Raw genomic sequence first — 26,805 nt, forward strand, 5'->3', positions numbered from 1 at the left:
GTTTCGCTTCACACCAGCACATCACAGGCACGTTCTGTGGCAGAATTAGGTCGGACTTGTTGCAGACCAGCCTGTAAAAGCAGGTAAGCGTATGACCTTCTTCGAGGTCATCAGAACGACTACGATACTCATCAAACACATGTTAATGCTGAGTCTTTTCTACAAACTGCCCTGCTTCCTCCAAAAGAGTTTCTGAGCCATCTGTGAGGCTAACGCTGGCAGCTGTATTTTTATCACGTGCATTTTCTACGTTTGAGTCCCATTTTCTCTATTTGTTTCAGCAGGAAGCAGACAAGTGACTCCTCCACAGTACCTTGAAAATGCAACTCTCAACTGCTTACCTGAACTTCTGGAAATACTGCTGTACATTCTTTAGTTGTATGTTTGGTTCTGGGTTGTTTTTTTTGTTTTGTTTTGTTTTGTTTTTTACAGGGTTAGCTAAATACCAAAAGGTAATAAGTATCTTGTAAAATAATCTTATGGCACGTTAGAAGAGCACCTCTGTATAAGTATTGCATGGCAGGAATCACAGACCCGAACAGGCTTTGGTGAAGAGGGCAGGGGCAGCTCGTTGTCGGAACAGGCATTACAGAAGATCTCGCCACAGTTTCTACAGTGATGCTGAATAATGGGAAGAAGATTACAAATTAAAATTTACACTGGAAATATACGTGGTAATTGGATATCAATACACAATATACACAGAGCAACCCAAACTGCCATTCCTTCTCTGGTCTGAGCGTGGAATCAGTTTTCCAAAGATAATTCATCTAAATCCCAACCTATGATGCACCATGGATATATATATATATATATATATATATATATATATATATATATATGGGCTGTCTAGGACCATATATATTTTTTTATACATATATATGTTTTGCAGATTTCATTCAATCCGTGGATTAAGAGCACACTTCGTTATATAAAAACATAATATAAGCAATGATATTCAAGACAGTGGATGATTCTGCCAGGTAGCTAAATGAGATTTACCATAAAAAGGTAAAATAAAAAAATCCTGCATGCATTAATAAAGGATGAAAATTAACAGCATATTTTACTTTAAAATCACAATAAACTCAAAGTTTCTTAGTCTAGTGTATAAGAAATGTCATAAAAAGCCTTCCACATGCATCAAATTGTACCAGTGCCAGAGCTGACAAGCATTTGAGCTGATGATTCCACAAAGCAGGTTGAATAATTTTTAAGTACGTTCCTTTGTGTCACTTCACCAAAAGGCAGTGTTTCGTTTGAAATTAGGGCCCAGCTGCATTGTACAGATCAAAGAACTAGAAAGACATCTCAAAAGCAACTATGCATTCCTCTGAGCAATGCTATTTCATGCCATACTTCTAAGATAACTAACATTTTTCTCACGATACATGTAAACAAGTTGGAAGAAATTTCCTTAAAGTTTTACCTTCCTTTTGGAAAGAGAAAATTCCTTTTCACATAACTTGCAATGTGTAGCTTCTTTGTCCTTCAACCAAACCTGGCCCTGGAGAAAAAAAAAATTATCATAACTATTTGTATCTGATGAAGTTAAAGTTTGGGTTTCAGGGGACAAGACAAATCAATAGCGGTACACTTACTGCCTGAATTGCTTAATGCTCTGAGACCAGTATAATGTCACAAAGACACTCTAAAGCAGCACAAGACTGCTCCAAACTACTATAAAACCTTATGAAACAAGACAGAGCAGGAATAGGTGCAAAGAGAACATGCTCAAGCCGATGGCTGAGCTGGGAAAAGCAAAGTCTTGGAGCTAAAGCCTATTTTCCTGCCCATCACATAGGACAGTCCCCAAAATGCAGGGAAGCAAAAAAAAACAGGACAGTGTCAAGAACTGTCAGTTTCCTTCTGTCTAAATCATTCAATAAAAACGGGAATCTGCTCAACAAAACCATTTCAGAGACCTTTACTTGGACTGAAATAATACGCAGGGTGACAGACCACATGATCAAACGTGCGGACAAAATCTCTGCTCTCAAGTGCTCCCCGCATATCTTCAAGAAAGTTCCAAACCTCTTGACATTACAGATAATAATTTATCACCTTTGGTGCTACAAGTTTACTTAATCCCCAGGATGATCAAGTATTCATTGATCACTGAGAAGGAGTGAACAATTTAAGATCAGCTGGCTATGTAATCTCTCCCAGATACGCTCCGTAAAATTCAGAAGGGTGCACCATTGCAAGGGAATTGTCAAAATGCACGGCTGTACATCAAACAAGAGAAATCAAAAGCAACCAAATGTCTTTCTCCGCGAGGCTCTGTGGTTCTCTCCCACTGCAGGAAGTCATACAAGTCTCTTCTGAATAGTTGCTGTTGGAGAGAAGTCTTCTCATGCTTACAAAACATTTCAAAGGAAACAGACAAAAAAAATGTTTCTCTTTCCTCCAAATACTACTGACCTGCAATGCTTTGTTCGCTTCTTTTATATCTTCTATTTTCAGCTTTGATCTAAAGAATAAAATAATGCTATTTTAAACTTGTATATTGTCAGTTATGGTCTAACAACTTTCAAAGTTGTAGGTACTTACAAAATTATAAGCAAAGTACTCTGAACTTTTAGTTAGTATTTTATATTACAGCAGCATCCAGGAGATAGGACCAATATCACGCCCTGCTGTACTATGCACTATACAAAGACAAGCTCTCTCCAAAGAGCTCAGAATCCTTTGAACTGCTGTAAATTTCCTTGGGGTTACGTGGATAAGAGAAATTTGTACCAGCATAGCTCTGTGCAAGTACCTAAAGCTAGCACACGGCACTGGTACAAAACCAAAACTTAAACTTCTGGACTTGTCATTATGGAGAAACCCGCTTCCCCACAGCCATCAAGTGCCAACCCACTCAGAACTGACCGAGTAACAGTATATATCTTAGGTTATTTTCATAGGGCATCAAAGCCCACACTAGTCATGGCAAAACTGCTTGGAAGACAGAGATCATTCAATGCAACTTTAACAACACTTAGCGATAATGAGAGCTGTGCTCAGAGCTTATTGCTCACTACAGTCTGAAGGGGTTTTGATCAGGGAACCCCTGACGCCCGCTACAGACTTAGCAACAGTGGCCTGTGATTGTCACAGAGAGAATCTTCATCTCTTCAAAGGAAGGAATCCGCCCGCACGCACCCTCGCAAACTGATAAGCACTGTCTTGCTGGAGCCAGAGCTGTTATCTTCTACTCGGGTTCGACTCTGGGAATGCCACAACCTGCCAACTAGCCAACTGTTTTCCATGCAAAACAACTCCTAATGCCCCCCGGCCCTTTTAAACTAGGATTTTCTGTTCAGAGCACTATAAATACCCATAAATTCCCAGCCAAAAATAAAAACAGGCCTAACCTAACTAGACATAGTTCTTGTTCATGACCGTCTAGGTAATATTGTCGTATACAGGCTAATTCACATGACTGGCATCTTATTATTTTTCTTAATTCAAGTTTACAGGATAAAAATAATCATCATCATGAATTAAGAAATTACTCGCTCAGCTTGGATGCCAGTTCTTGGAGAGCAGCTTCTTGGTCTTGACATATCCTTTTCAGTTGCTTGTTCTTTTCCTGAAGTTTAAGGAACTCCTTAAAACAAAAGAGAAAAAAAAAAAAAGGCAAACAGCAAAACAAACAAACAAAAAAACCCCACACACACAGTTACTCTCAAAACTGTATTAGCCTACTGCCTAGAAAACTGCTACTACCCAAAGCTGATCTTGCTGAGAAAGCCAAGTAAATGAATGATCCATCACACTCCCTATTAAGATTCCCAAATCCAACTCGAACAGCGACAACTCAGGATTAAACTCTCTTAGACCCCAAGAGATGAAGCAGTTTTGCTTCTGCACTCCTCTCTAGGAAGAAAATAAAAACGACTGATGGCAGAGATCAACAACGCTAAATAGCCATGCGTACCAAGTCAGAGAGAAGCTGAAGCACTTTCTGGCCTACCGTGAGAAGACAGAGTCTTCAAAACAACTGAGAAAAGAAAATGAGGATTTCTTTTTTCCTTATTCAGAGCACTGAGTTCTGACCTGAGGACTAAATGGGGAGTAAAAAAAACCTCTTACCATTATGTTTGCTTAATCTATTTTTTCTTATCTTCTTACAGACATTCTTAAAAATACCGTGTCTAACTCCGTAATTAACTTTGCAGACAATTTCTAAATTACTAGTCAAGTTTTACTGCAGAATTTACTTTTTTAAGGTTAGTTATTTCTTGGGTCTCTATTCTCAGATGAGATACGGTTTCCTTTTCCTTCTGAAGATCATCCTCTAAGGTTTGCCGCCACTCTTTTTCTATCTTCAAATCTGTTTCCAGCTGAAGCCTAGAACATGCAAAACAAACAAACAAAATCACTATGCACAAATGTATAACTAAAAAAAAAAAAACAAAACACCAGTGAGTTTATTTCTGTGTGCAATATACTATTATCATAATAAACAAATGATCAATTTCCACGTTTTCGAAAACAGAAATAATGTATCGGTATCATATTTTAGACATCAGTGCAATAAATAAAACAAAGCACTGTCACTTAGGAAATGCTTTTCAAAAGCAGTGTATATAAAGGACCAAGAATACAGTAATAAATCAGCAAGAGTATATTAACCACAAAACTCTGAATTACTCTTAAAACATGCATAAGGCAAAGCCCCCTTACACAGCTTGTTTCTGAAATAAAACCAACCATCCAACCAACCACACTGCCACTGGTGATGCAGACAATGATTGCCTATATCCCTGGTGCTCATAAAATTTATTTAATATTATACCCTTAGATGTGAATCTTCTGTTTTAGACTAAGGCTTATGGCATTTTGACTGAATTGAAAATGAAGGAGGAAGGACTTTAAATGACTGTTTTTACTGAGCTTTCTACATAGCTGAGGTTCAACATAAAGAAGGGATCTAAATTCTTATTAGTTTAACTGGAGTCCAGTTAAGGGAATTAGGGCTACTCTGATGGAAGATCCACTCTAGCTGGAATTTCACTACCAGTTTCATGGAAGAGTTGGTGTTTAGAACGTTACGGAGAAACCAAAGGATGGAAGCACACTGCTCAACCTTCCAGATCTAAACTGTGCCAACACAGCAAAAGAGGAAAAAATCTGAGAGTAGTCATGCAAGGTTTTTTGATGAAAAAACCTGTATCCACATTAATTTTCCTGTTGTAAAACCAAAACTGTTTTTAAAGGAAAGACTTACATTTTGGGACACTACCTCAGCATCTGGCTGGAAAAGATCAGAAGTGAACATGACCTTGAGGTTTCAGAACTGCAGAATTCTAAGGCTGGGGTCTGAACTGTTCTTTTGCCAAAATCTGCAAAGATGACTGTGGTAGTAAAGTGAACATTTGTCATGACAGTTAAACAAGCTTATTAACATTCAGAGTTGTAAGAGAGGCAGGGTGGGCTAATAATTGGATTGGAAATCACTGATTTTTAAGCCCCAATCCATGTTGTGCCACAGATTTGTACCGTCTTAAATAATTTACATGTTCTCTTTCCAAAGAGGGAAAATACCTGCCCTTACAGGGAGCTTTTAACATTACATATTTATTTAAATCAGTACTGAAGGATTTAACAGGAGAAAGACTAGAGGGTGGCTTTTATATTATTTTTTAATATTTATGATTCCAGCGGACTTTTATTTTTTATTTCCTGCGGAGTGGTAAATTAAACCACTACAACCTTATTCATACGCCTGATCAATTAAACTATTCTTATGCCATTTTAAGTTTATGCCACTACATACTTGCGGGTTTTGTTAAAAGTGTGTATTATTATTACTACTACTACTATTACTACACTGTGTATTTTCACCCACTTATGATAATTTCCTCATGAATTAATCTGGCACTTTTAGACAAAAAATAATGCTGTTCTTCCCCCTCATTTCAAGTTGCACACCGTTTTAGAAGCACCCATGGGTAGCTTGACTTTCCTGGAATGGCATATTTTCTTCCACCTTGTCAGTACCCAACATGAAGATCTTTAGTATTTGCATTCTGTTCAAAACCATCTATCAACAACCAGCCTGTATTAAGACACAGGACATATCGCAATGTGAAGTGTTCACTGCTGTATATTTTTCCAAACAGGAAAGACATACTTACAGCTGTTTCTCCTTCTGGGAGAATTCTTTCTGCAGATTTTCAGATTTATTCACATACTCCTGTTTAAGTTTCTCATCCTCGGCCTCAGCCTCCATTTGAGCCTTCTCTGCTTGCTGCAATCTGGTGTAATTCAAATCAACTTTGGGTAAAACTGAAGCTAGAACTAGGGTGTAGAGGGTGAAGAAGACAAATAAAAGAAAAATGGGGAAATAGAAACATTTCTAAATAAAAACAAAGTTTGGGGGAAACTCACAAACTCAAACGAGAAATCCATACAATGCCTAGAGAACTAGCTCCTGTTTTTCATACAGTAAGAGAGTAATCACTGTAAGTAATCACTGTTTTATTTTATGCTCATGAATAACAGATGCCAAAGCATGATGATACACATTTTAGAATTGAAGCATATACCTTAATGCTTTTATTTTTTCCCCTTAGCATATGTTCATGTGTTATTTTTGGAAGCTTTTTTTCCACACTTCCCCCAAAATAAATTCTGTAAAAGTACTTAAGTACTTGGCTTGTACTGATCACCCAGCATGTGTTGTGCAAAAGCAGATCAAAACAATTTGGGCATAAGGCTGAATACAGAGTACTGCAATCAGACAGCAAAAAAACTTAACTAGCCTAATACAAGAAGACACACTCTGACAGGTCCCACTACATCTATAGAACTACCTCAACCACATCATATTATTAAATTAATTTAAATAACCTGTATTAAAAATAATGCATTCTTACACTGGTTAAAATAGCTCCATACGATAGACAAAATAAATAAAACCGATTAATCAAGAAATGAGGAACTGTTTTTATTTAATCTTTCCTTTCTGAATTCCAGGGGCTTGTTTCTGCTTCAGCTAGCGCTCCCCTTGGAATCCATTTGTTCACTGTAGTTCCTCTCTGCTTGGTCACCTCTTCAGTCCAAAAAAAAGATGGATGGAATGTAACGAAAGCAAAGGTACTAAAATAGAACTTGTGCTATATCATGGCTACACCTGTCTTGATGAAAAGGCAGGGGAGTCAAAGAGCCTGTAAAATACCACTGGATGTCTCCACCTGCTGCATTGTGTTTAAGAAAACTGTTTGAAGGGCCTCTCAGGTAAGTGGTGGGAGAAATCTGTGTTTCTCTCTGTGCTTGATTTCTCACTTCCCAGCAGCTAGCGGAATACAGATTAACTCAGAACTCTCAGTGTCAGCTAAAAAGGAATTAAGTCAGCAATATGTCTACATTTGTGCTTCTACTGATGAAGTTGCACCAGCGGGAGTTTCCAAAAGCTGCCAGTCAACAAGTGAAAAGAGACTGGAATTAAACTACCTTATAAAGCGTGTACTATCTCATTCAGCTATACCAGCTGTTTTAAGAACGTTCCCAGTCACATTTGCAATGGTAGGGCACAGAGGGACAAAACATGTATGGGAAGGAGAATACTGGGCAACAGTAAGGTCAATTCACTGGGCAGAAGCAGCTGAATGAAGCTACACAAGACAACACCACCAAAAGCAAGTTAAAACTCTCCCTAAATCACAAAGTAAACCGCAGGGCAGTTTCCACAACCAAGGCAGAAAGGGAGCTTGCTACCCAAGAAGCATGCTAGTGAAGCCAAGCCGCTGCACCATGCTCCAGCCTAGCACCAAGGCTACCAGCACCGCCAGAATTCAGACAGATGCTGAGCTGGACAGAGTTGGCAGCAGGAGCTGCGATTCGGATGCTGCTGAGGCAGATATTTGTTTGCATAGATGACCGTGAGATGGTCAACGCTCCCATTTCTGCTGTGGCCTACCTGCTGTTCTATTCAGTGTTTCTGGTTTGGGTTTTCCTTTGAGGATGGGAGATATTAATTTCTTTTTAATTTTTCAGTAGTCAGCCCATGTTAAAGCCTCCTTCTGATTCCAAACCAAGGAAATAAATAAGGACATAAATAATCACGGAGTAGAAACCCTCTCTGTATTATCGCGTCCTGCCCCCGCTTTTGCAAACACACCCCCTTCTGCTGAAAGACCCTAGCATTCTCTTCCCAGCCAACTTCCCCCCCACACTTCAGAGCAAACACTGGAAAGCGCATCAAGGGCAGTCAGCAACTAAAACTCATTTCTGCAGTGCAGGCAAGCTGCAACCCAAAGCAGAAATGAGGGCTGTACAAACTGCCTAACGATGGGCGGAGGGAGGGAAAAGGGGTTGGGCAAACCCACCGGTTTGGATATCAGTGCAGCCACCCCCACAGGCAGGCAAAATCCTTAGCTGACAAACGAGTCGGGCAAGTTCAGGACCTGGGCCCTGAACGTAAAAACCTATTTATTTCTACAACTTCCACTGTAGCTATCATGGTGCAGCTGTTCTAGGCAGGAGTCACAGTTACAAAATTTGCTAGAGCGTGCTGTCCTTCCTGGCTGAAGCCCCATCCGAGTCCAGGCTCCAAACATATTTTAACTCTGAAAATATTCTACCCCACGTCACAACAGCAAAATGGAATTGTGCTTTAGCTGTTTCATCCCCAAACCCTGTCATTCTTCCACTGTACATACTGAACATATATGTTGACACCACCCTCTTTTTTAAAATATATCGTTCTGATACAGCACTCAACCCCCCTCCGCCGAACTCCTGTCACTGTTTAAGAAAACAGTGCTAGTTACAACCAAAAAACCCAACAGAGAGCATGCTTTTGGGATAAATACAGCCAAAAAGTGAAAGAAATAGGCAGGGGAGAAGGGAAATATTAGTCAGAAGGGCTACTTTTTAAATCTATTAGTACCATAAAGAATAGGAAAAAATCACTACTTAGAAACAAATGTCATAAAAATGTACAGTCAAAGCAAAGATAGCTAACCATTTAAAATAAACTTTGTTCGACAATTAAGAAGTGATTAAATAGCATTAGAAAACTAGCTTACATTTCCTTAATAATAGTGCAGTAGTTTACTTTTTTTTTCTTTTTTTTTTTTTTTAAGAGGGGTAAAGTGAGATCGGAGATGATGTTCTTTCAGAAAACAAAATAGAACTCAGCTACGATCAGTTACAGTGCAGGATTTCTAATACCACTTTATATTTAAAGTTGTAATTTTAAAATTCTTAAGTTGTATTTTATCAGTAATTATTTAAATACAACAGATTTGGAGGAGCTTTCAGAATGATATATCTTTGACAAGTTTATACTGGTGCTGAGCTTCATTGCTGGCACATTTGACGAATGACATTGCAATAGTCCTAGTTTGAGTTAACAGATCTTTGTCACTTCATGAATGCAGTGGACAAAAATCAAAGACAGATGAAGGCAGCAAAATAGTAAAAACAAAAATTGGGATAAAGGATAAAAAGAAAAAAGAAAAAAGAGGAAAAAAGGATGTCAATAAAAGAATACTCATGTCACTAATTTTTTTTTAATACATAACCATGTTTTTCATAATCAGATTTAAATGAAAAAAAAAAGACATGTCAAACACCAACATGACAGGGCTTATGGATATATTTTACAATTAAAAAGATCAATGTTGCATACAGGCCACTAAATTAAAAACACATGAATCACATTTTAAGATTATGTAATACATGCAGTCTAACCATAATGTAAAATTTATACACTGGAATTTTAGTCTTTCACTTTTCAACCTTTCAGTGTAAAAACTCATTATTTCATTGAAAATAATGGTATTTCCAAAGCAACAGACAACAATTTTAATAGCTTCAGCAAATACAGCAGTGATCCATGAAGGTATTAAATGTTTATATTAAGCACATGCTTAAATATAAGCAAGATTAATGCTTTGGTTTCTATTGCATTTCATTCAAGTAGAGGGAAAAAAAAAAAGAGGTAACAATGAATCAGAATTTTGAGACAGCTGAAAGAACAACTTTCGATATCAACACAAAAACCCAGGACCATGAGAGAGATGGTGGAGGAAGAAAACTGAAAGATTAAGTCTGTATTTAAAATAAGTGTAGTTGTTAAAAAGGAAAAAAAATTCAAACAGTAAAGCACTAGTTAAAATTTCAGAAAAGTTCTTTATAAATTTTTGAGTTAAAAGTTACATTTCGGTGGCAACTGTGAAGGAATGCGGTAAAATATAAGGGGATGGAGACACAAATGGAGAAAAACAAGGATGGGCCTGTACCTTTGTTCTAGTTGTTTCATAGTTGCATTAATTTGATTGGTCTTATCCTCTAATCGACCAATTATTTCATTCTTTTCTTTCATAGCATCTTCAGAAACCTTCAGAAACAAAAAAAGTTAAAACTGAAGCAGGTATATGTTACACTGTTACCTCATGAGGTTTCTTCCTTCATATCTGAAGGGAAAAACATTAAAACAGCTTCAGGTTTTGATTCTTTTCAAACATTCCCATCTAAAAAATGTAGTTGACAGTACTTAAAATGCTATGCCTAGCAAATTTGCAGTTTTGTACTTCGCAAGCATCGATGCTATTTAATAAGTACACATTTTTCATTTTGGTTTCCTTTCTTAGCTACTCATTTTGCAAGTCAACTTAAATTCATGGATCATCTTTGTAAGAAGCCTATTAGAACCTTACCAAAAACGGACGCTTAGTCCTGGAAATCACTGAGGTTCTCCAACTCTTCTCAAACTACCATACGCACCTAAAAGTCTTTTGAGATTTTTACTAACACATTTCACAATTTCGATTGCTGGCAGAGCTGTTACAACCCCAGCTTGAAGATCTAAATAAAGGTAGAGCATTATCCTTGCTGTACAGATCAACACTATCAACTGGTCCCTAAGCAGCAGAGATTGGCCATGGTTAAGCTGTTTTACTCTGCCCAGGAAGTGGGTCTGTATGTTATTAAGTGAAATCAGTGTTACCCATAGTCCCCAGAAGAACAGGTTTAAAAGAAAAACAAAACCCTGCAGATCCTAACATAATGAGGAATGTTCTCCTCTTATTTTTCCTTCCAGCTTTATTTATGTTTCTCTTTCTCTGGTCCAGTGTCCTCACAGTTGCAGGTGGAAAAGCTGCATCCTTTGTCCATCATCTCAAATATCTCTCTACAGCATACTAATTTTTTTTCCCCCTCATTCTGCCACAGATTTGACTGGTTTCTTGTGCTGTTTTTGATAATTTATTCTATAAATCAAATTTATGTTCTGCATGAAGAATTCATTGCTAAACTTCCCTGGTGTTTGGTCATATGTTAACTGCATGTTGGGCCTCTGAGATCCATATTCTCCCAAAGAAGCATTGCATCGTTACAGATTTTCTTAATTTGTTACCAGATTAAAAAAACAACCTGCAATTAGCTTTTTCCATTTAGTACAACCTTGCTTTCCAAATGCCTTCCCTTACTTTGAAAGCTCATATCTCTAACTCCTCAATACATGCCTATACATTCTCTTGGATTTTTTATACATTGCAGGCCAAACAGTGTCATTATCACTAGATACACTATTAGTTTTTCTATTCCACACAGCAAGTTATTAGGCCATGATGTTATTCTTGTGCTCTTTTCTTTTATAAACTCACTAATATTAAATGACTGCCTTAAGAACTTCTTTGTGTGAATTCATGCTTGCATCAGTAATGTTCCAAAACTACAAGCTGACCTAAGAAGCAGGAGGAAACCAAAAACTGAGGAAACAGCAGTATTTAAACAAAACAGTCATGCAACTCTCTCACTCCAATCAAAGTCATTTCATCAGTTTAACAGCAGGCTGTTCCTTTACCTGCAGCTTTTGGTACATTTCCATGTTAATTGCTTTAACTTCATCAAGCTGCTGTCGAAGGCCTATGAGAGTATCCTGCTTCTCATGGATGTCCTTCTCCAGCAACTTCATGGCAAGTTCTATCTCATGTTTCATACTAACTTGAACCACTAGCTCATTCTCCATATCCTATAAAACACAAACACAACGCAACACAGGATATTTAAATAATTATGCAACATTTTATCTCTGTTTTGAAAAAGATAAAAGCTAACTCTAACAGCTGCAGCACCACCTATTTCACCACTTCAGAAATTCTGCCCCTCTAACTTCACAAATTATTACACTCTTGTGTACTTAAAGACTGATGGGGAGTTTTTTTAACTTTCAGAGAAGAAAACTCACATTATAAGAAATTACCCTGACTGTTGCATAGAGTTGCCTAAGTATTAATCACAAAAATAGAACAAAAGGATCTCTATTTTCACAAGAAAGATTTAGCATGCATACAGTATTGCTAACAACTTACATAAAAATTTCTCAGAGAAAATGTATTGGTTTTACTCTGCTTTAGCAACATTGTTACAGAAATACTGAAGTATTGATTGTTCCATTAAAAAAAACTTTTTATTACAGGAAGTTAGAGAAAAGGCGATTAAAATCGACTCAAGGCAACATCTGAGCTCAGCAAAAGCAAAACCAGAATTATTTACATACTGACTCTTCTCCAGCATAATCTTCTCTAGAATTAGTTTTGTCCTACAAAAAAACACTTACTTGCCGAAGTTGTGATTCTTCTCGAAGCTGTCTACGTGCTTCATTGTACATTTCATCTAAACCCTGCCTGGAGTGTTTGTATGTCTGAAGTTCTGCTTCAACATCCACTTTAGTTGCCTACGAAGATATAGAGAATCTATCTTTCTTCGTCACAAGTTTAGCAATTAATAGCATAAATTTAACACTTGTGGGGAAAAAAGAAGCAGCTTAAAAGTACATTCTCCAAGCACACTACAAACATAGAAAGAGCTGTTTCTGCTGCATGGTCACCAGTTTTGTGAGAATTCAGTATATCTAGCAAAATAAGCATCTGTACTGCAGTACAGTCCTCCTCCAGCAAGTCACTCTAATGCATAACTGTTTCAGTACAGAGGAATCCAAACATCTGAGTAAGCTGTGCTTTTACCAATTACTCTGTAAAACACATCCAAGAAGTTACATAAGGAGCTATGAATCGCAGCTTTAAAAATAAGTTCAGTGATTGGATACACAATTACTCCAAATGACATTCCATACAATGAGACAGGTCAGAATAGACAGTTTGGCAAGTAAAACACACACTATTTTGACAAGATTTTCAGATAATATTGTCTGAAATGCTCTTAGAGATAGCTTACACTCTAAAGAACAAAGGAAGAAGGGAAGAAAATTAGAAAGAATACAAGGTAAAATGCTACAAAATTTGAATATGGTTATGAAGCAGCCTAGTGTCCTATAATTTCGATATATTTCTGCCATTATAAACCTTCCCAGATTTAATAGGTCCTTTCCCTAATAGAAGTTGTTTTAGATTTGGCCCAGATCCTGCTTGCTTCAACTTGCAATGTAAGAACATTTGAATGACAATGAACGACACGACATTGAATGTGGAAAAAACTAACATACCTCTAGATGATGTTGTGTTTTCATTAAAATAAGGGTATTTTCACTCCTTAATTGGTGGTTTTCTTCCTGAAGTTTAATTATATTGTTTTTGGCTATTGCTAACTGAAAAGGGAAAAAAAAAAAAAAAAAAGAAAAAGAAGGTGAAAGCAGCAGGAGTTTTATGAGTGGAAATAAAAGAAAAAAATGTTCTGATGAATGCAAGACCAAGGCATTCTCTGCTCTATTCTCGCAGTCTACCAAACAGAGGTTTAATTATTTTTAAAGAAAACATAAAGCTCCTGCTTTTAGTAATGAGTCACTCTCATTACTCAACAGCATGTGTATTCCAGATACTTTACTATTTTATGTCTGGTAAAGAATATACTTTCTTTTCATTGCTTCATTATGACTTAAAGACCCTCAATCTCTTCTCCTCATCCTAAATTTTCCCCCCCCCTTTTCAAATTTATCCAGCTTTGTTCTTTTTTTGGAGATCTTAATATATGATATGGAACAATTTACGTAAGAAAATCTCTTCCAGATGAACAGAAAACATATTTACAAAAGAGAAAACATTATAGGTGGGCCCTACAGTATGAACCTTAATGTCAGAATTTAAGCCTGCTGATCAAAATAGGTGGACAGCTGGGCTGAAGGTTTGTAAAGGAACCGGAATACTCTGAGAATTAACACTCAGTAAAAACATTTTCCCTCTATCGGAGCACATTAATACCCAGAGTGAGCTAGCTATCCCTTCAACAGCTGAATTCAGACATTTCCATTTTCCACTTCATTAAGTATTTCTCAAGCAGCTTGGATTAAAAAAAAAACAATTGTTCTCTCTCATTTAAAGCTAAAAATATTGGAATCTCCTCAGACAACAAAGATAACTAGTAGTATATAAATACAAAACCAGAGCCAGACAAGTCTAAAAATTGTATATAGGCATATGGTAAATAAGGAAGAAATAATCCTTTGGCTAACCCTGAAAATGGTAACACAAATTGCTTGGTGAACTACTTTCTGTCTCATTGTAGCAACTAGTGTCACCCATTATGGACTACTCATCTGCACAAAATCAGACTGACAGCTGGCATTAAGAAAGGCTTCTCTTCTGGTTTTGTCCAAAGTGGGAAACTGCAATGCTCTACAGAATTAATTTACTGATGCTGCAGGCTACCTAGGCAAGCTGACTTTAAACCCCTGCAGCTACTCCATCCTTTCTTCAAGCCAAAATAAAGCTATCTGAACATATTATACAGAACATATGCAGATTAAAATAATGCAAGTATATTTCAGAAAACAGTGTTTGAGAGTAAATAATATGTTATATATTACTAAAAGAAAAAAATACCTCTTCAATCAGTTTAGTGTTTGATTTCTCTAGTGAATCAACTCTTGCATGTAGACTGCTAACTGTGCTACTGAAAGAGAAGAAGAAAAAACAGTGTTCAAAACTACATCAAAACTCAAACAAGCTCAAAAGCTTTAACGCAAGGTACAACGATTAATGGTTAAGTGCTAAAAGGTCTGCTCCAGTTATTTGAGGTTTTCCTAAATATAAGAAAATTAGTCTCCTTTGTTGAACACTTATATACTTCTTTCCAACTCCCAGTGTCACCCCTGTCACTTAAACTCCTAGCTGGGTGTGATTTTACATGTATTCTGCCTTTCCTTTATCCTCACAATTATATTATATCCAAACATTTAATGAGTTCCCTTAAAAGACAGATTACAATCTTCTTGGGGTTTCCCCCCCCCCCCCATATAATGAATTAATTCTCCAGATTCTCTCCCTCCAAACCCCATTTCTTTTACAAAATTATTTGCTTCTAAACATTTTTTGAGTTTTATCCTCAGGCTTTCTTGATGCTTCTTGACTTCATTTATAAATCTCATCAGAATTTTATTCCCTTTTATTACTCTGTGGTTTTTTACCATACCAAACACTACTCTCAGGCCTTCTCCACTACCTGATTGCCTATTTCTGTTTTAAGCACAATTTTTTAAGGCTGCACTTCACACACAGAAAAACAAACAAACAAACAAACAAACAACTATTCTGTAACACTGTTTACTTTTCCACATATTTTTACTGTGGTGGCCTCAGAAGTTACCAGTTCATTAAGAATGGCAAGGTAGAGGAGATAATGCATTTAGGATGTGTGGAAAAGAACAGCTGACCTAAAATAAAATAGGAGAGCTGTTGAACCACTGGCTTGCAAGTAATGCCATGCACAAACCGGTGTACAAGAACATACTCAACAGACGGGCTCAACCTGAATAATGAGTTACCATCACGCAAACACCGCTATTCTTCACTGTGATAGCTCCTTTCTCCTTCTTAACTTACTTCCATTTTGTTCACATTTGACACACAGTTATTTTGTCCTGTTGAAGGTTTCTGCTCAGTGACTCACACAATTTCAAATCAGAATATCTTTACCCCAACAGGAGCCATGTAATAACTAAAGATCAAGGTTACCAGTATTAAAAATGAAAAAATACAATTACATTTCAAAAAGGGGTCAAGATGATCAGCTACACTACAGATTTTACGGAAGTTCTTTCTGGGTTTATTGTTGGGTTTTGTTGTTTTCTTTTCTTTTTTAGCAACTTGTACTGTTCAATTTTGTACAATACTCCTCAGAGAATTACAATGGCTGTTCCTGTGTTGGTACAGTAACACACACAGTGGTGGACTAGGTTTGCGCCACCTAGCAAAGTACGGGGGAAAGGTTGCTTTCCTGAAAACTATTTCAACAGGAATCACAACCTGCAACATGTAAGTAGTTTCCAGCAAGCAATGAACTTACTCAGGTTTGGCTCTAGGCACTAAAGCTACAAACTAAAATATTATGAAAGACAAAGAAACCAAACCATGTGGATTCACCCAGAACACTCGATAACACATTCTGAAAACTGTTAAATAGAATGCAGTTAAAATCCAGATCAAACTATCCGTTCCTGTGAAGTTACGAATCGTGAGGACCTTGATCAATTTTGGCCTGCTGGTTTTTGTTTCTTTGAAGAACAAAGGTTCTGAGCATCAAAAACAAAAACATGAAAACTGAGACTCTCCAGAAGAGTGCATCCTTTCCAGCTTCACTACATCCTCAGTCTAAACATAAATAATTTGCACCCCTTCTCTGAAGTTCTCTCAGAAAGCTGTGGTACAAAAGGAATTAGAGCCTGGCCTGATGTGCATATTTCCAAGTAATACTTACTTCAGTTGCCTGTTTAGTTCTTCAACATAATTCTTTTGGTCCAAAATTGCAGCAATCTGTACATTTCTAAAGCAAGCACATAATAAAATTAGCTTTAACAAAATGATGTATTGAACTATGTACTCAAAATATACATATCTATCATATGCAAACGTACAGGTTAACTGTGCTTTTTAAAAAGAAAGGAAGCAATGTCATCTCACAAAGCCTGAAGTCAGTAACTTACATGTGACATCAGTGAGAGACAAAAAAGCCCAATACTTTAACTGCAAACAATTTCTCTACATGAAACACAGGAACATATACAGTCTCATAAGAAAAAGGACGTTTATTTACTCTGCCATAATTCTGGTTCTTTGAAACACAGACTAAATCCCAAACTGAGGGGTTAATTGTTTGAAGGTTCCTTTTCATTGGCACCTTGCAACCCTCCAATACTGCCCATCAGGAAAAGGAAGTAGGTGATGCGGCTGAGGCTTGCTTCAGAGTGCAAATATTCATCCAGCTAACTAGTAATACAGAACAATGTAGCGTGCCATTTTTCTCAAGACAGTGAGATCAGAAGACTTCATCTTTAGGGAATCTGACTTGTTTCCTCAAAGAACAGGGCACTGGTCAAGAAATCATTTGTTAACAAGCAAAATCTGAGGTATTTGGTGTGGACATACCTTTCCTTACCCCCAATGTCATCATCACTCTTTAAATACATAGAGAAATCAATCACTCCAACCTAGGGGAAAGCAAATGTACACAGTTTCATATCATACAAATAACTGCTGTTGACATTCATGGTCCTGTTTCTACATAATTAGTAAAATCTCAGTTACACCAGCTTCTTTAAGGTTGGCCAAGTTTCAGCCAGAAGCTCAAAAAACTGTAATATTTTAAATAAGATTTTTTTTTAAAAAGTGCAGTTGCAAGTATTTGTTAAGAATTATGTCACCTTTGAACAAAATTAACAACGTGTCATGTACCAAATCCCAAAGAAAAGATGACTTCTTACCTCTGAGCTTAGCCAAGAACTTACAGGAAGACTTTCATCTGGGGAATTGTCAGATACTACTCAACCCTATCACTGATTGAGTAGACTTGTGATAATTTGCCTGCAGTGTTTCACATGATTTCCTATCACAGCATGTCTCCCAAACAGATGTTTCCCCCATGTTTAGTTTTTCAATATTCCTTGCCAGATAATACTACCTCTCTACACTTGCTGATTCCCAGGTGTGCCGACTTAACTGCATTCATTTTTTTAAACCGTGATAAATCTGAATCTAATTAATTTATTTTCTAATCAATTGAAATTTAATCATAGTTACAATAAATAACATTACCATTAGTTCTGCTTCTAACTCTATTCATGAACCTCTAACAAAAGCATTTAACCATGCTTGCTTTAACAAAACCCAAAACCCTTCCTTTTTCGTCTCTAGCAGCCTCTTCACAAAAGTATTTCAATTTCTCTGATCTCCTGTTTCCTTCTTGAGCTCTCTTTAGCTTTTGAATACAAGTAACTTGCTAAGTCTAACATCTCCTTGGTTTATACAATGCTTTCCGGTCAGTATCCTATGATGTTCTTCTACGTGACACTTCTGTATCTTTTGTAAAAAGTCTTGTCTGCAAAAGCTTTTTAAAAAACATATTTTGCTTATTAAAGCAAACTACTATCCCTATAAAAAAGTAAAATGTTATTTCTATAAAAGTTATTTCTCCATAAAGTTATAAAAGTTTAATTCTCCATGTGTACATACACACATTTCACTGAATAGCATTCTTATAATTACTAAAACTATACTTCCGGATGCAACTTCATCATCCAGAAGCTTCTCTTTCTGCTCAATACAACTTGCTGCTTCTGGCTTCTCTGAGAAGGTGCCTTATTTACACTACTCTTCACAAACAGAATGACTCTGAAATCTCATCTGGACAGCCACTACTACCCTCTCAAATCAAGTCTTCTCTCCCCTCATACAGCAAAGCCACCAAGTGACCTAGAAAACAGAGGTGTAGCTAGCAACACGTTCTGTGATTTAAAATAAACACACATATTTCTCAATACTAAGAAAAGAACATTGATAAGTTTTCTATAATTACAGGCCTTTCAATGTTACATCTTCTGCTACAGAAGATCAGTGCCTAAAACATTAGATAGTAACTAGAATGAATAATCAGAGACAATTTAATGCTGTGATTCAACAGCACACATACCAAATTAGCTATAACTTTTCTTTGCCATAAAAATTGCTTTTTCATCAAATATATGCTGAAATACAGTAACAATCACTAAAACTATTATGATTTTTTCCACAAAGAAGCTGGAGGGAAAAAAAATCAGGACTGAACACAATCTACATTTATTTGTAAATACTTATGCGTCTGCCTTTAAAAAGAATCCATCAAGAGTTTCTTGGAAAAGATCAGAGTTCAAAATCAAAGCACGTTGCAAAGGAGGAAGAATTCTGAACCTTGTTTTGCAGACTGAAAGCAGTCACCCTCTCATAAGGTCTTTTACTACTCTTTGAGAAGGAAGTTTTTGTTTCAGGTCCTTGAAACACTCCTATTATGGTCCAGAACAACAATAAAGGAATCGAATGTGATAAACCGATCGTGGAACTATACTTCTCCCGCAAAGGAAAAGGAGGAGTTATGCAATTAAGGTGGAAAGAACCCTGCACTGTTACTATCACATCCATTTGGTGATGAAGCATCAAACTTTACCCTTGAACTCTGACAATTATTACCATCTAAAGGCTGACACAACTGATACTGAGGTTAATGCAAAAGCTCCCACTGATCCAGGAGCTGGATCACACCCCGAACAGTCTCTAGTAAGATTCCTAATAAGTCACAACTCCACAGTAACAAAATCCACTGTATATAAAAATCTTATGGATTGCATGTACATTGCTTTACCTGTATTGACTTACTTGAGAATCTAGGTCTTCTCCCTTCACACACAGGTTAGCATCTATCACATTTAACCCAACTAATAGCCCAACAATAACTGCTCCTTCTTCCTCCATCATTAGTGCATGATACTCATAAAATTCACTGTTAAAGAAGAAAATTGTGTCTTATTGGTATACTCAGTATATTTACATCCAATAAATTAATTAAAAAATGGCATCTAAATCTAAATGGTTTCTCTTATTTTAGCCTTACTCCAACATCCTTAAAGATGAACCAGGTCTGCCGATACTTTACAAATACTTAAAAATTGAAAGCGCATGGTTTGTCTCAGAGGCTATTAAAAACAAAGATAATACCTTTGGCTCCAGAAATCTGAGCCACAAACTGGTGGAGGGCTAGGAGATTTGGGGGACAAGACTTATTTTGCCTTTAAAAAACAAACAAACAAAACCCAAAAAAAGGCTCTTCTCTATACACTTGCTATTAGACACTTTTGAATAGGATATTGCAACAGATGGATGCTTGACCACACTGAGTCAGACAATTCTTAAGTTGTTAAGAAACACTAGAAAATGCAAAAGAAAAATGGTAAAAAATTTACCTCGTGTGAAAAAAGGTCTGGACTTTAATGAACACATGCTTGAAATTAAAGCAGCCAAGTAAGAGATTAAATGGGTGAGAGAAGAGAAATGGGAAAGGCTGAAATGCTAAAAAGTTTTTTTAAAAAAAAGCACCTCACTAAACAACAGATTATCAACATTTACTTCCTCCTTCTTCCATTTTTAAAATAAAGTTTTAGAGTCTATAAAACAAACCGTGCTTTCAAAGGAAAAGCCCATAGCTGTTGAACAATGCCACCCTGACATACCAGCATTATCCAGGCATGCAAAAAAGTCTTAAAAACATGTATAGCTTATAGAACTGAAATAAAGATGACAAGTTTTTTTCCCTTTGTGCTTCAACTACCCACTCAAAAAGGAAAAGTTATACCAGAAGAGAGCAATGACAGTTTTAGAACTGTGAAAGGAAAGACAGTTCAAGGAAATAGTCTCCCATGCAATGGTAGTTCAGGAGGAAACCATGCATATGGTAGGGGGGAAAGTCATCTCTCCAGAGCATTCTAGTCCATGTTCTTTCTGCATGGCAAAGGAATGCAGCAAGAGCCCTTCCCCATCGCCATCATCTACAAAAGAACAATCAGGCACGTTGCAGAAGGCCCACCTACATGACGGCAAGGAAACATCCTGTCAGGCATCAGCTGGCCCTCAGTCTTGATGAGGCAGCACTGTTTGGTCCCTCTGCCCTGATGACTGGAAGAAATCAGCCCACTAGGCCAGAAGCTACACTTTTCTATGCTAAGGGTACATTCAGAAGTAGCAAATAAAAAAATAGTATTTTTTTTTTCAGGAGACTAAAGCTCTAAAAATTAATTATAAACAAAATCTACTTAGTTGCTTACCTGAGAAGGTCTCTCTGAATGATTAAACAGCGAAGATAGTCAGCCATTTTCTTCTGCATTAGTGCTAACCGTAACCAGGCCCGAGCACGGCCCAGTGGTGTTCTGGAAAAAAAAGGCATGAAGACAAACAGTCCCAAATCAACAATGTATCAATTAATGCACTGTCTTAAACATCTTAGCAGCCTACTGGTAGAGCAATCAGTATTTCTGAAAGGGTATTTTAAACTGTTAGTTGAGCAGTGCGGTTTGGGAAGCCATAACGTCTAAGCTTTGACTCCAAGCTTTCAGATAATATCAGAAAAATTTTCATCAACTCATCTGGGCTTGGAAGCTGACCCTTGAAAGAACAGGAATTGAGAAAGCAAAAGAGCCTGACAGTAAAATTAACCGTCTTGCTCAGAGAGTGAAAGCGTGCAACTTTCTACACACTGCTGTATTTCAGAGTGCTTTGCTCTTACACAGTACATGGCTAGCAGCAGCATGGAAAGAATTTCTAAGAGTGGTGCTGTTTTCCTGCAAGTACATTCTTCTTAACCTGACAGTGCCTGTAGAGATAACCTTGAACATCCTGTTTCTATCTGAAGTAAAATGTCTGCAACAATTCAGACTCTTTTCTGCAACTTGCTAGAGTCTTCAGAGAAATTGTCAGAAAAGTAACCAAATGTCCATTACAACTCAACACACAAACTTGCCTTCCCAACCCTATTCTCGGTCTACACAACACGTACTGAATTCTAGCTCTAACCCATACTTGTTTACAGATTCAGTGGTATCTTAGAAAGACAATTCAAAAAAAGATGAAAATGCATGTAACTGGCAAACATTAATATCCAACAAATTAAACCTGGACCTTTAGATCCTCCTCTTCTAGAGTTGGCAAATTTAGAACTGGTAAGCACATAAATCACAGAATGGTTTGGGTTGGAAGGGACCTTAAAGACCATCCAGTGCCAACCCTGTGCCCCTGTGCCTGTCCTTCCTACGGAGCCTGTATCCTTCCATTCCAACACTCCAGTCACAGGAGCCATCCCACCACATCTCTGTGATACCAGTAAGATCGTAGCCCTGCGGGTGTGCGCACGTCTCTAGCTCTGCTTGTTTATTCCTCCTGCTACCTGCGTCTGTATAGAGGTGTTTAAGTCGGGCCCCCATTGAAGCTGACTTACTGGCTGGAATTCCTTTGTGCTGCTCTTCAGGTGCTCTCCCGCTGACTTGTGATCCCTCTCTAAGCTCTGGGCATCTCTTGCTGGCACTGGCATTAAACTGGTAGGAGTGGGATGGATCAAGGTTCCCCTCCCCTGGCACCTTTAGTTTAAAGCCCTCTTCACCAGCCTGGAAAGCCTATGGCCGAAGATGCTTTTCCCCTTCTCTGTCAGATGGAGCCCATCAGCCCCCAGTAGAACAGGCTTCTCAAAGCGAGTCCCGTGGTCTCAGCATCCAAACCTCTGGCTGTGGCACCAGTTCCCTAATCGATCGCTGATTTGCCAGATTCAACTGGCCCTAAATACAAAAAAAGACTCCAAAAACCCACATGCTATATCAGGATAGGAAGAATGTAATGCACTTGGCAGAGGGTATTATTTCATCTGGCCTGACACAACAGTAAATAATAATTTATATAGCTATGTGCTTTAGATAAGGTCTGAAGCTGTAAATTATAACCCTTACACTGCCATATACCAATCAAAATGTAACCAAACCCTTTTAGAATTTAACGTACGGGCCATTATAAAGCTAAATACAAAAGCAGAGTGCAGAGGAATGGGAAGAGATTGTAGTTCACAGCATAAATTTACATTTGAGAAGTACCCTACACACAAGAATCTGAAAAGCTGCCCAATACCTTCTTCTTCAGTATGTTACCTTTTGCTTTTATACAGCCTTTGCTGACTAGACACACGTTTGCTGCAGTTCTAGACTGCAGCCTGTTTGATACACAATCTGTTCCTTTTTGCACTGTTTTTGTCCACCATTCAGAAAACTCTATTCCCAGGAACATCAGAAAAGAACATAAAAATACTACTTTTTTAGCTGTTTTGTGCAGAACATGAAAAGCTAGCAAAATTCATCTATGTTCTCTTCCAATATTATTGTCTTATCTGTTCAAAGGCTTGACTAATGCCAAATGACATCATTAGACACCTGCAGATTCTCAATCAGGTCCTTTATTTTCTTGCTGTATTTTATCAATACTACTTACTTAAGGCCAGGCAAATCTCTCACACTTGCTGCTATTTCCTCAGCTTCTGGATATAATTTCTCCACAAGTTCCAGAGGACCCCAGATGGTTTTATTGTAACTTAGAAAGGATTTTCTTACTAGGAAAAGAAAAATTAAGGAACTGAATTAATTTAAATTACTGCAGCAGCTTCCTTCAAAATAGCTGGTGTGATGAAAGGGTTAACTGCTGAGCCTAGACTCTCAGATAACTGTGACATGGGTAAGTTCACCAGTATCCAAAGCCATCATCTGAATTACTTTGCTGTGAACATAAAACTGCTGTGCTAGAACAAAAATACTATAAAAAGGATGACTGGCTAAAAATATAAGCTACATATACATGCAGTTGTGGTAATCCCTGGACCACTTACAACAGAAGGTATACAAAAGAAAAAGTTGGTAAACGTGGAAATATATGTTGTGAAGTATTAATAATGACACTGTTAATTATAAAAGGTGACAATTTACAAATTTTCTTCTTAAAACGACATAACACACTTTGTTTTTATCTCATTCAAGAAAGAAAGGAAGAAAAATTGAGTGTTTGAGATGAGAAATGTGCAGCTAGAGCAATTACCACACCTTTAAGGCCATGCTTCAGGCAGTGCTCCATGACAACAAAGAACTGCTGCAAAGGCGGGTAGTCAGAATCCAGAGTGCGGCCAAAGCTCAAAGCTGATTCAATGAGTCCTTTGATACTCAATTTAGCCATGTTCAGTAAATTCGCTCTTTCTACAGCTGTAGGGTCCTTTACAGCTAAGACAATAAAGAAAAATAAAAAGTCATGGTTCAAGTTTTAGAAGAGATGTAAAATAATAAAATGCTTCACAGCCACCTTGTTCAAAGAAAAACTTAATCTAGATAAATTCAGAGGAATAATTTAGTAAGTGCTATAAACCACCATGTTCCAGAAAAGCATCCAGTCCAGCAAACACCCTTACAGATCTTACGTTATTTTCATAGGTGAATGCAAAAACAAGGCTGGAAATGTCAGTTCTCAGGTACGGTGCTGTCTGTGTACACCTCAGACGCAGTCAGTAACTGCAAACTAACAGCGACATCAACGCTGGCTGCACTCAAAAGCTCTGCTGCAGAACAGCAATCACTTATCCTTACCATGATATCAAAGCAGCATTCCTATTAATCTAAGTATCTACTTGGTGTATTATAGTCTACCTACAGCAACAGACATCACAGTTCTAATACATATAATTACTTTCCACTGTAATCTGAATTTCACAGTGACATGAACACATACTTTCCCTCTTAGGCTGTACATAGTCTCAGCCAGTAAACCAGGAGCAGCTTCAGGAAAATATTACATACTGAAATTTCAGCTTCTCATATTGCTACAAAACATTTTCTATGGAGGAAAGCTTAAGAACTAAAGGTTGTGCTTTAACTTAAAAATGGTTTTGGTAAACTTTACAAAACGTACGCTAAAAAAATATATTCGGGAATTAAATATCATTAGTAAAAAAACCCATAGCTTTTTAAAATCATTTTAATCCAATAGAATGGAGAAGGTTCCTCTTCTTAGAGCTCCTGCTGCTGAAACCAGAGCATTCAGAAGACTCGTAGTTTATTTTCATTTGTAATGAAACAGTTCAAACATTCAGGCCACCCTCTATTTCGCCAAACTGAAACAGAGGCAAAACAACCCTCTGTTTATTCACCATGATCAAAGTAAATGATAAAGAAGCAAAAAAAGTTGATCATTTACTATCTTCTGTTATTTGTAAGCAAGCCTAACAAATGAAGTAAAAATCAAACCGATTTAGAATACAGATCATCTTTTTTAAGACATGGAGACACGGATGTCAAAATATCTATATAGATTTGTGTCTGAGAAAAAATGTGAGCCTCTATCTCTGCAAATCTGAGTACTGGTATATGACCTCTTTGCACATCAAAAAGCATAAAGAACTGCATACATTAAAACAAAAGAACAAACAAAACCAACCAACCAAACCACCAAATCATTATAACAGATGGGTACTTTCTTGGTTCCTCAAACAGCAATGAAATGACTTGTCTCATTTCTTGCATACCACAGCTTTAGGTATTTAGGCATTGGATATTAGAAACTTATAAAATTACTTTCTAATTTGCTGTATTCCTAATTGTCTGTCAAATATCAAACTGCCTTGTTACCATACAACATAAGCTACCTCAGTTTTCCAGGGAAAAAAAAAAAAATTACTGAGATGATGTACCCAAGATAACATTAAAAACTACTTTTTTAGTCTTGATTTACCAGTACTTCAAGAGAAAACACTAAAAGATGCTAGAAGACACAGCAGACAATTAGCAACAGGGCTTTAGCAAAAATTTACCCAATTACCAGTCAGAGCTCACTAGTTTGTCTCTGGACTTCCTGCCCGCCTCAGTCGCGGGGAACTGAACTAACCCTGCCAAGAGCACTGTCAGTACCCCTGGCTGGAACAGATGGAGGCTTGCAACAAGAGGAGCGTTTCTGTTGGTAAAGCTCAGGTCAGACTTCCTGCTTTTCCATTCGGTTCGCTATGGACAGTACTAAATATGAGTGTTATTTCAGGAAAAGCCTTGTTCGATTGAGATTTCCGGTGGATAGCTCTCCCTCACCACACACTCAGCCCGTTTCCCCGAAGGCATCTAACAAATTCCTTTTTCAGGTGACCTCATTTTGACTTCTGAAGATGATCCTCCCCACAGACAGATTCCCATGTCTACTGTCCTTTTAACTGTCAGACCCTCTTGGCCTCTCTGAGGCAGAAACACATTTTAGCTCCGTTTTAAAATGTGCTCTACCTGCTATTTTTCTTTACCTGCTTCTTAAAAAATAAAAACAAGATCTAGAATTTCGCATTACATGTTTTCTAGTAACTGCTGCTCAGGGACTGTATGGGGTAGACTGCACATACATGGAGCAAAATGAGCTGCCAAGGGCTTTTCTCACCCCCGAGCAGCCGCCCCTGAGGAGACTATTTGCAGGCGGCACTGATGTCACCAGCCTCACCGGAGTCTGACTAGCAAGGCTTGGCCCAAGAGATAGTATTCCTCTCCCAAGACTTGATCAGTAAACAGTATTTGTGCAATTTTAAAAAATAAATTAAAAAAAAAAAAAACAAAAAAAAAAACACAACCAAAAGAAACCCCACACCACAACCACCAAGCGTGTAGTCGCTACGGCTACAGGCTGAACGAGGTCTCCCCGTGCCACCCGACAGCTAGCAGAAAACAAGTCTTTTCCTCCACTAAAACGTCCCCGGGGCCACAGTCCTTCCCAAACCGCAGCCGCCCCCGCCGCCTCCCCCCAGCCCGTCCCTCAGCCCCGCTCCCGCCGCAGCGGACATTTTCTGCCCGGGCGGGCGCCGCCGCACCGCGGCTCGCAGCCGTTACCGCCGCCGGCTGAGGGGAGGCGGCCGCCACAGGCCCCTGCGCGCCCCCGCCACCCCCAAAAAACACACCTCCCCCCCCCCCCGCCCCGCTCCCCGCGACGCCTCAGCCGCCGCTCACCCATGGCTGAAGAGGAGGAGCCGCCGCCTCGGCCGCTCCCTGCGGGCCCTGCGGCTCCTCCC

The 26,805-nt window shown here is 38.0% G+C and overlaps 1 protein-coding gene across 4 annotated transcripts; it reads right to left on the reverse strand.

The window, feature by feature from the left end:
- Nucleotides 1-383: 383 nt before the first annotated feature.
- RUFY2 (RUN and FYVE domain containing 2) lies at nt 384-26,805 on the reverse strand. 4 transcript variants are annotated; one of them, XM_042791311.1, is made up of 18 exons: nt 26,744-26,805; nt 23,828-24,001; nt 23,226-23,343; nt 21,026-21,127; nt 19,584-19,707; nt 17,325-17,386; nt 16,657-16,722; nt 14,784-14,853; nt 13,451-13,552; nt 12,566-12,682; nt 11,810-11,977; nt 10,245-10,342; nt 6,132-6,251; nt 4,212-4,341; nt 3,504-3,598; nt 2,425-2,473; nt 1,430-1,507; nt 384-621 (listed from the first exon to the last, which is right to left on the reverse strand). In XM_042791311.1, exons 1-18 carry the CDS (start codon nt 26,745-26,747, stop codon nt 478-480), a joined length of 1,821 nt encoding a protein of 606 aa, XP_042647245.1. In that variant the 5' UTR covers nt 26,748-26,805; the 3' UTR covers nt 384-477. The 4 variants fall into 4 exon arrangements, with proteins under 4 accessions (XP_042647245.1, XP_042647251.1, XP_042647260.1 ...); XM_042791317.1 differs by lacking the exon at nt 26,744-26,805 and adding an exon at nt 25,590-26,471; XM_042791326.1 differs by lacking the exon at nt 26,744-26,805 and adding an exon at nt 25,582-26,471.

Source organism: Tyto alba, unplaced genomic scaffold (genome assembly GCF_018691265.1).
Source record: "Tyto alba isolate M040663 unplaced genomic scaffold, T.alba_DEE_v4.0 Super-Scaffold_1, whole genome shotgun sequence".
Taxonomy (NCBI): domain Eukaryota; kingdom Metazoa; phylum Chordata; class Aves; order Strigiformes; family Tytonidae; genus Tyto; species Tyto alba.